Source organism: Sinocyclocheilus anshuiensis, unplaced genomic scaffold, assembly GCF_001515605.1.
Source record: "Sinocyclocheilus anshuiensis isolate Anshui unplaced genomic scaffold, SAMN03320099.WGS_v1.1 scaffold476, whole genome shotgun sequence".
Classification (NCBI taxonomy): Eukaryota; Metazoa; Chordata; class Actinopteri; order Cypriniformes; family Cyprinidae; genus Sinocyclocheilus; species Sinocyclocheilus anshuiensis.
Genome location: NW_015554139.1, coordinates 1,038,446 through 1,047,495, shown reverse-complemented (window position 1 = coordinate 1,047,495; position 9,050 = coordinate 1,038,446). Strand labels below are relative to the sequence as shown.

Here is a 9,050-nt window from a genome sequence, read left to right as displayed (position 1 = left end):
GGGAAGGATGGGGCTTCCGCAGCGTCCCTGTTCCAAGTGGAGCGGGTACGTTTTCCCAGTGTTATCCAATCTCACCCAGTGAGGTAGTGCGTTGAAAAATGGTGAATGGAACTACTTGTCCCGAGCCCCGGCCTACACCAGATAGGGGCGCAGGCGGCTCGCACAGGGCACTGGAAGAGGCAGCACCATGGCGCTTTGGTAGGGATCCCAATTCATCCCAACGCGGGGGACACGACGTGACGTCTCCGTTCCCTCCTTCGGGGAACGAGGGTTACCATACGTAACCGAGACATTTTATTGCAATAAAACAATAGTTTGGCTATGGATACCCTAGTACAAAAAGAGCACTTAAATTTAAAGCATGTTTTAAAATATGTTTATAACTTTTATACAATTATATTTGCATTATAGACAAAAAAGTGCTCTTTGTAATGTCCAATAAAAAATTTTAAAGTACATTTTAAATCATTGTTTTAATAATCTTATGTCATGCTTTAAAGAAGTACACTTATTTTTGATGAGTTGACTAAAGCACGTGTACTTGATTAGAAATGTAACTGTGGTGTGTTATTCAGTATTACAGTTAATACATTTAAAATGCACTGAACTGCATCATTACAAATGTGTATTACAAATATATTTAAATACATGACATACAAGTTTTAACAGAAATTATTTTAAGGTATTTTTTAGTTTAGCATAAATGCTCTTAAGTTTAATTAACTGCCGAGCTCAAATGAGTGCTTATACTTAAACATCATCTTGATCCACAAATCTCTCTCTTTTTACCCACCCGCATATAGGCATTTCTGAGTGCTCTAGATGATCTGCTTCATGCTGGCTTACATTGTGATAATGCTAAAGTCTCAGCAATGTTTAGTATTGTGGAAATCATGCTAAAACTGATCGGATCTCAGCTGTCAAAAAGCGAGACCAGGAGATTAAGCACTGAAACTGGTAAGAAATAGGTCTACACAAAAAAATATGACACGTAAGTATCATACATCAATTTATTCTTACATTCGCAATGTGGTTTTTGCCTTTCAGAAGTGGTGATGTTGCGAAAGATGGACAGTTCTCCACCTGATTTGATAATGTCCACCAGCGATACACAATTTACCTCCCACTGGGACACAGCAACAGGACATAATCACCTTGGTATATATTCCTAATTTCATTTATTCCAATTTATAAAATAAAATACAATAAAAAGTTACTTTTTTAATGATTTTTACTGTCTTTGTGCATCAACCAGGCTTTACGACCGCAGCTTTCCTCAGCTACAAAAGTCTGGAGAAATCACTCAATAGCTATTTTAACCATTTAGAGACATGGCAAAACCAAACTTTCAAGATCAATTCAAAAGTTGTAACTGCCGCTGTTAGTAACAATGAGACAACCAATCTAAAGAAACCAGTACATCTCACGTTTTCTCACTTGGAGGTATGGAACAATTTACTCTCAATGTACCTCATACAATGTGTTACACCAATGTGATGGATTCTTAATTTATATTTCTACATATACATTTCCCTCCAGAAAAAGAATGAGAAGCATATCTGTGTGTTTTGGGATCATAAACTGGAAGGGGGCGCGTGGTCAACACGGGGCTGCACTACAGTGAGCTCCAGTGCCGATCAGACTGTCTGCTCCTGTTCTCACCTCAGCAGTTTTGCTGTGCTGATGGCTCTCTATGACATTGGGGTTTGCATTCTTAACTTTTGTCACCAAAACTTGAGCACATCATAAAAGTAAAACTAATAAGACAAAAATATTTTTAGGCACTGAAATTATTTAAATAATGTTAGTTAAGTGTGCAAATGTCTTATAGTATGGCTATAGCCTTTTCCCACTATCCTGTGTGTTCCATTCCTTGACAGTTGAGCTAACAAAAAAAAAAAAAAAACAGTGTCTGAAAGTTGCAGCTGGTTGTCAGCTTTTGTGTAAATGTATGTTTTTGGTAACACTTTATTTCGATAGTCCACTTTAGACATTCTATTAACAGTAAGTAACTTTGCAACTACATGTCAACTAGCAGTTAGTAGAGTATTAGTAGACTGTCTGCTTAATATCTTCTAACACTTTCTTTGTCAACTTATTCTACTAACCCTAAACCTACCCTAACAGTCTACTCTGAGAGTTAGTAGACATGTAGTTGCAAATTAATGAGAATTAGTTGACATGTAGTTGACATGTAGTTACAAAGTTACTTATAGTTAATAGAATGTCTAAAGTGGACTATCGAAATAAAGTGTAACCATGTTTTTTAACAACTTTTAAAATTAGTATTGTAGTAAATAAATATGCTTAGTTATCACCAAAACTCTCTCTAATTTGTTGTAGATCATTTATGCTGCCTCAGAAGTCTGTTTGAAATTTGTTTCATCGGGTACCTTAATGCTCAAACGTTGCCTGCAAATTCGCTGACTTGCTACCTAAGCTTTCGGACGCAGCCAATGACATACTAGGATGATAGTCATACAGGATTATGGGCGAGGGTCAAAGGTCACATCCTGAATGATTGCAATGGCTTGTGTAATGCAACAGAAGATTAAATACATGCTGCAAAAGAAAGCAAATACTTATATGTGCTCACACTCTAACTGTAAGGTAAAATCTGTTAAGGAGAATCTTCATTTACTCTCTTAACTAGGATGTATACGAGCTGCGTCTGGTCACATTGGTGGGACTGCCACTGTCTCTGGTCTGCCTCCTCATCTGCATTGTCACATTTTACTTAGTGCAATCCATCCAGAGCACACGCAACACCATCCACCTCCACCTCTGCATCAGCCTCTTCATCGCCTACTTTGTGTTCCTCGTGGGCATCACCCGCACAGAGAATAAGGTAAACTGTGGCTTCACATGAGTTCATAGTTCTGGGTTGGTTTGTCTGGTTCTGAAGTGATAATAAACATCCTGAGTGTTCACTTCCTGTCCTTCAGGTGGGCTGTGCAGTCGTTGCAGGCATTCTGCATTACTTCTTCCTGGCTTCCTTCTGCTGGATGTGTCTGGAAGGAGTGCAGCTCTTCCGCATGGTGGTGCTGGTCTTCAACACAACGCTGAGACCCATCTACATGTTTGCTGCTGGTTATGGAGTTCCTGCTGTTATTGTTGCCATTTCAGCCACAGTGAATGCAAGCGGATATGGTACTGATAACTAGTGAGTTTCAGACATTACTGATATCTTTGCAGACGCTAATCAGAATTTCAGGTTTGTTTGTGATGGTATTAAGATATTTTTCTTTATTTGTAGCTGTTGGCTCAACATTAAAGATGGCTTCATCTGGAGCTTTTATGGGCCAGTTTGTGTCATAATTATTGTAAGTACCTCTTAACATGGCACTTTCCACAAATAGATTAGAAAACAGGATCTGAAAGTCAAGGCAATGACAGAAGGCCAAAATAAATAAATATATATATATATATATAAAATAATCTAAATAATTAAAAGGGTAAATGGCTTTCTACAATACAATGATATAAAAAGGTCCCAATGTTTTTTGTTGTTGTGTGTCACAGTTTTTTGTACCATAAAACATGTCACAATTTTTAGGAAATTCTAAAATACTTATATGAAGTAGTGTGCAAAATTTAAGACACGCTGTAAAAAGTGGTAACATGTAATTGTTACAAAAAAGAGGTATTTCTACCTAATTTTATGTTTAAAATAGTGTAATAGTATAATTTGTACAATTTCTTTCATTCTTTCAATTTCTTTTAAGAGAATTTTGATTGTTGGTAATGTGGCACTTTCCAGTAATAGCATAAACTTTGGTGTTTTAAAGGTATAGTTCACCCAAAAATGAAAATTAGCTCATAAATTACTCACCCTCAAGTCATCCTAGGTGTATATGACTTTCTTCTTTCAGACGAATCCAGTCGGAGTTATATTAAACATTGTCTTTGATCTTTCAAGCTGTTTCATGGCAGTCAGCGGGTGTTGCATGCATCAGTCCAAAAGCACTTAATTAAAATGCGCCCATCCATAAAAAAAAAAGTGTCTCACACAGCTCCGGGGGGTGAACAAAGGCCTTCTGTAGCGAATCGATGCATTTTGTAAGAAAAATATCCATATTCAAAATGTAATAATCACTTTAATGTAGCTTGCGCTCACTGTTGTACACTGGAAGCAGTTCCGGGAGGATGACGTATGGAGGTCGGCTTTGCGCATGCGCCGCTCAGAAGTGCTTCCAGTGAACAACAGTGAGCGCAAGCTAGATTAAAGTGAGTATTACGTTTTGAATATTGATATTTTTCTTACAAAAACGCATCAATTCGCTACAGAAGGCCTTTGTTCACGCCCCGGAGCCGTGTGAGACACTTTTTTTTTATGGATGGGCGCTTTTTATTTAACTGCTTTTGTACTGATGCATGCAACACCCGCTGAGTGGCATTAAACAGCTTGAAACATCAAAGACAATTTTTAATATAACTCCGACTGGATTCGTCTGAAAGAAGAAAGTCATATACACCTAGGATGACTTGAGGGTGAGTAATTTATGGGCTAATTTTCATTTTTAGGTGATCTAACCCTTTAAAACACCAAAGTTTATGCTATTACTGGAAAGTGCCACATTACCAACAATCAAAATTCCCTTAAAAGAAATTGAAAGAATGAAAGAAATTGTTTAAACTTTAAGTTTTGCCTGTTTGTTTCAGGTTAATGTATTCTTCTTCCTCATAACAATATGGAAGCTGGCAGAAAAATTTTCCTCCCTTAACCCAGACTTAAACAGTCTACGCAAAATCAAGTAAGAAATGTTATTAAAGCCTATATTTATATACTACCGATCATAGTTTGGAATAATTGTGATTTTATTAATGTTTTTAAATGATGTCTCTTATGCTCTAATGCTTTTAGTGTTTGTAACAGTGTGCTATAAGCAGCCCTTTTTAGCTTTCCGATCTCTGTCTCCACCTACAGGGCATTTATGGTCACTGCGATTGCTCAGCTGTGTATCCTTGGCATCATGTGGGTGTTTGGCTGTTTTCAGTTTGATAAAGGCACTCTGGCAATGTCATACATCTTCACTATACTGAGCAGCCTGCAGGGGGTGCTGATGTTCTTCATGCACTGCTGGCTCTCAAAACAAGTGAGTCCTGTTCCTCTCATTACAAAGATGCAGAGATTAGCAAAAATATGGAATGACAGGTCACTCATGGCTTTGTCAAAATATTAAGCCTGGGACGAGTAATAATAAAACAATAAATGTCGACACAGGACAGGGAATGATGAATAGAACATTAAAAAAGAACACTAGAAAGAATTACAGTTCATTTATAATAGCAAACTTTTTAGTGAGAGGTGGTTGGGTTTAAATATGCAATTATTGAATCAAATGATTGAAAAATTAATATAATTATTATTATTATATTAGTAGTTTTGAGGTTATGTTGATTGAAAAGACCCCATGACATGTTTTTTCCCTATAAAAAAGTAGTCAAAAAAAAGAATTTGATTTGCCGCTTGCTAGTCAGTTTCAGCTAATATAAGGGGGCAGCACATTTTCATTCTAGAGTGCATCTGATTGGACAAAAATCTGTTTAGTGCAGAATGAGTCACATGTTTTTGGTCTGTTTTCCGGGAAGAGAATGACTGTACATTTTAAATGTGTATCTGGATAGTTTTGTCACCTTTTAAGCGTTTTTAGCTTAAAGGGAATTAATAATTGTATTTATATTTATTTTCCTGCTCTTGCAGAGTATAATTTCGACATGATTTCTATAATGAGAATATGATACATTTTTCCAAGAAATTATATCAACATTTGAGACATACTATACGCACATATAAACCTATAAACTATTCAATAGCCTAGTTGTTCATAATGCCATTAATAACCTTGGATAAAAGCATAATAGTCAAACATCAGGTTACAGACATTATATGGAATTATGCAATGGAATTATGTTTTGTTATAAGTCCTCTTAGCATCATTTTTGGATTATCGTATGTGTCTTTTATATATAAAGACAGTCTCTGTGCCGTTCGTTCTAAGATCTAACAGAATAATAGCATTCAGTTGACGTCAAAGATCATAAACATAGACTAAAAGCCGCTAAACTCTCACAAACACATTTGTTATGATCATAAATTGATGATCATAAAAATGCACTTGCTATTGTCTGTGATAAATGTCTTTGTAACTTCCTGACAGGTGAGAGAGGAGTATGCCAAATTCCTGTCCTGTATCTGTGCACCACAGAAGAGGAAATATACAGAGTTCAACTCAAACCAAACAAGCAAATCGCAGGTAAACTCAGTCTCAAAGAGGAACCGGTTAGCTCTTGCTTTGCGAATGTGTGCACATTAAAGTAATAGTTCACCCAAAAATGAACATTTGTTGAAAATGGCCATCCAAGATTTAGATGAATTTGTTTCTTCATGGGAACAGATTTGGAGAAATGTATCATTATCATTTGCTCACCAATCGATCCTCTGCAGTGAATGGTTGCCTTGTAATAATCAAATCCATCATTAAATGTGGGGTATGAGTCAGGCCGAGTACCAAAACAAACTTGTAGCCAATCAGCAATAAGGGGCGTGTCTACTCATGATGCAGAGGAGAGAGCGTTCAGTGCACAGGACGGACATTAGCAAGTCGAGCGATGACAGAAAGATAGAGATAGCGGATAAAAACAAAAGAGGAAAACGTCTGCTGAATAAAAGAAGGCTTACGATAAGCCAAGAACTAGGACCTGTGTAAATATCGGATCAGCTTTTCAGCGCTGGAGAGAACTCAAGGAGCGGGAAGGCTTGCGATCGGACGCCGAGGTTGCTTTGTTTCTTTTCCATAGGTGAGTAACACCGTGTCTGCGCCGCAACAGCAAAAGTCTGTCTACACTGGACAAAGTGCAAAGCGACCGTTATAAATCAATTGAAATTTGTGTCAATACGTCATAAATAGAACGCAGCAGCAGTTTTCTGTTGGGGATTTGTCGTGTCGCGCCGCATCCAGTGTAGACAGCATCACTGATTATAATGAGTTCTATAGTATTTTGTCGCGCCGCTCGCGTCCGGTGTAGACACGGTGTAACATTGGTTTTGCTTTGTTTCACAGAACTAATCATTGCCTGGGTTGCATATGTATGTGTGGGGCAGAGCTATCAAAATAGGGGCGAGACACTTTTGGGGTAGGGGCGTGTTTGTTTTGGTGATTTCAAATGTCAACATTGGCTACTACCAGAAATCGCTTACCCCACCTTAAAGGTTTTAACCATTGCTTCCATCTAAAATATGAGTCCTCTATCCATAATATTGTTTTCTCCAGCAAAAAAGTCATCTTGTCCCATTCAGGGGAGAAATATGCACAGATGTAGCTCCGTTCACAAGCAAAAACAGTCCAAAATAGTTCTAAACTAATACATCAGTGGATTTTGATGTGAGACGAAAACAGAAGATGGCCTTTCACTGGCTGAAGTGTTATTGTGAATTATGCATTGGTGTTTTGGCCTGAAGTTACACTGTAAAGTTAAAATGCCTTAACGATGGATTTGTTTATTACAATCATGCAGCTTTTCACTTTACAAGACGTTAACTGATAGAGCTGTGTAGATTACTTGTGGATTATTGTGACGTTTTTATCAGTTGTTTGAACTCTCATTCTGACGGCACCCATTCACTGCAGAGGATCCATTGCTGAGCAAGGGATGTAATGCTACATTTCTCCAAATCTGTTCCCATTTCAGAAACAAACTCAATTACATCTTGGGTGACCTGAGGGTGAATACATTTTCAATACATTTTCTTTTTTGGCAACTATTCCTTTAACATTTTGAGACCATTAAATGTGTTTACTTGCTTTGACATCATCATCAATCAAGTCATGAGTTGAAGCGTACTCATTACAATAATAACATGGATGTCAAAGATCACAAACTACCTGCACGCTCAGAAGGGAAACAGCATTTCTTATTTGCATGTTTGCTTTCTGAATGCTAAAGAAGGGAGGTGATGATCGTTGGAGCATTTTAGTCAAACTGAGCTGTGTTTTCCTGTAATAATTAGTTGTGACTGTGAATATAAATGAGCTAGACAAATCATCTGACTGCCTGCACTCTTTCACAGGCCTCCAGGAGCAATAATCACACTGGTGAATCATACATTTAAGAGGCCATTTCAACAAACCATTCAATTTTTCATCTGTTTGCAAGAGTGCTTTTCTGTGGAAATGTTCATAAATTGTATTTGGGGAATTCTTCTTTTAGGGGAACTTTTCTTTCCCTTAGGATTGTTTTATAAAGAAACTTGTAAATGCTTTTAAATAAATCTTTATTTTTCAAGGACATATTATAATAGAGTCTCTTTGTTTTGTTTTGTTGTATATATATATATATATATATATATATGTATGTATATGTATATGTTTTGTTTTGTTTTTTGTTTTGCTGTAATTTCTCCTTAAAATCAAGAACATGATTCAGTTTGAGGTCAGTAAGTTTTTTTAATATATATACACTATCACTATCACACACACTATCAGTGCTTGCACATATATCCAAAACTTTTTCAACAACGTTTCAGTCCCATGACCTTCATCAGGTATGCAAAAAAGATTCAGGCACATCCTCATTTAAAATCAACACATGACCAATCACTGCAATTATACATCATTACCAATCACAATCAATGACGCATGCAGGTTACCGAAGGTTTCCTACAAAAAAAAAAATTTCAATTAAAAAAAAATAATAATAATAATAGTTGAATTTATAAAAATGACCTCATTCAAAAGTTTAAATGCGCTTGATTTTGAATACTGTGTTGTTACCTGGATGATCCACAGCTGTTTTTTTGTTTTTTTGTGATAGTTGTTCGTGAGTCCCTTGTTTGTCCCACAAATTCTTTGGTTTTCCAGCATCTTTTGCATATTTGAACCCTTCCCAACAATGACTATGATTTTGAGATCCATCTTTTCACACTGAGGGTAACTGAGGGACTCATACACAACTATTACAAAATGTTCAAATGCTCACTGATGCTCCAGAAGGAAAAACGTAACCTTCGGTAACCAACGTCACTGATTGTGATTGGTAATTATGTATCA

At 36.8% G+C, this 9,050-nt stretch overlaps 1 protein-coding gene across 1 annotated transcript in view; it reads left to right on the top strand.

The window, feature by feature from the left end:
- LOC107670459 (CD97 antigen-like) overlaps window positions 1–8,244 on the top strand; it is an 11,148-nt gene extending 2,904 nt beyond the window's left edge. The window contains exons 2-12 of the mRNA XM_016463061.1: window positions 804–957; window positions 1,048–1,158; window positions 1,256–1,443; window positions 1,540–1,704; window positions 2,654–2,848; window positions 2,946–3,163; window positions 3,257–3,323; window positions 4,663–4,754; window positions 4,928–5,096; window positions 6,162–6,257; window positions 8,072–8,244. Coding sequence (XP_016318547.1) covers window positions 804–957; window positions 1,048–1,158; window positions 1,256–1,443; window positions 1,540–1,704; window positions 2,654–2,848; window positions 2,946–3,163; window positions 3,257–3,323; window positions 4,663–4,754; window positions 4,928–5,096; window positions 6,162–6,257; window positions 8,072–8,113 — 1,497 coding nt within the window. The 3' untranslated portion in view covers window positions 8,114–8,244. The remainder of the gene's footprint in view (window positions 1–803; window positions 958–1,047; window positions 1,159–1,255; window positions 1,444–1,539; window positions 1,705–2,653; window positions 2,849–2,945; window positions 3,164–3,256; window positions 3,324–4,662; window positions 4,755–4,927; window positions 5,097–6,161; window positions 6,258–8,071) is intronic.
- Window positions 8,245–9,050: the final 806 nt, after the last annotated feature.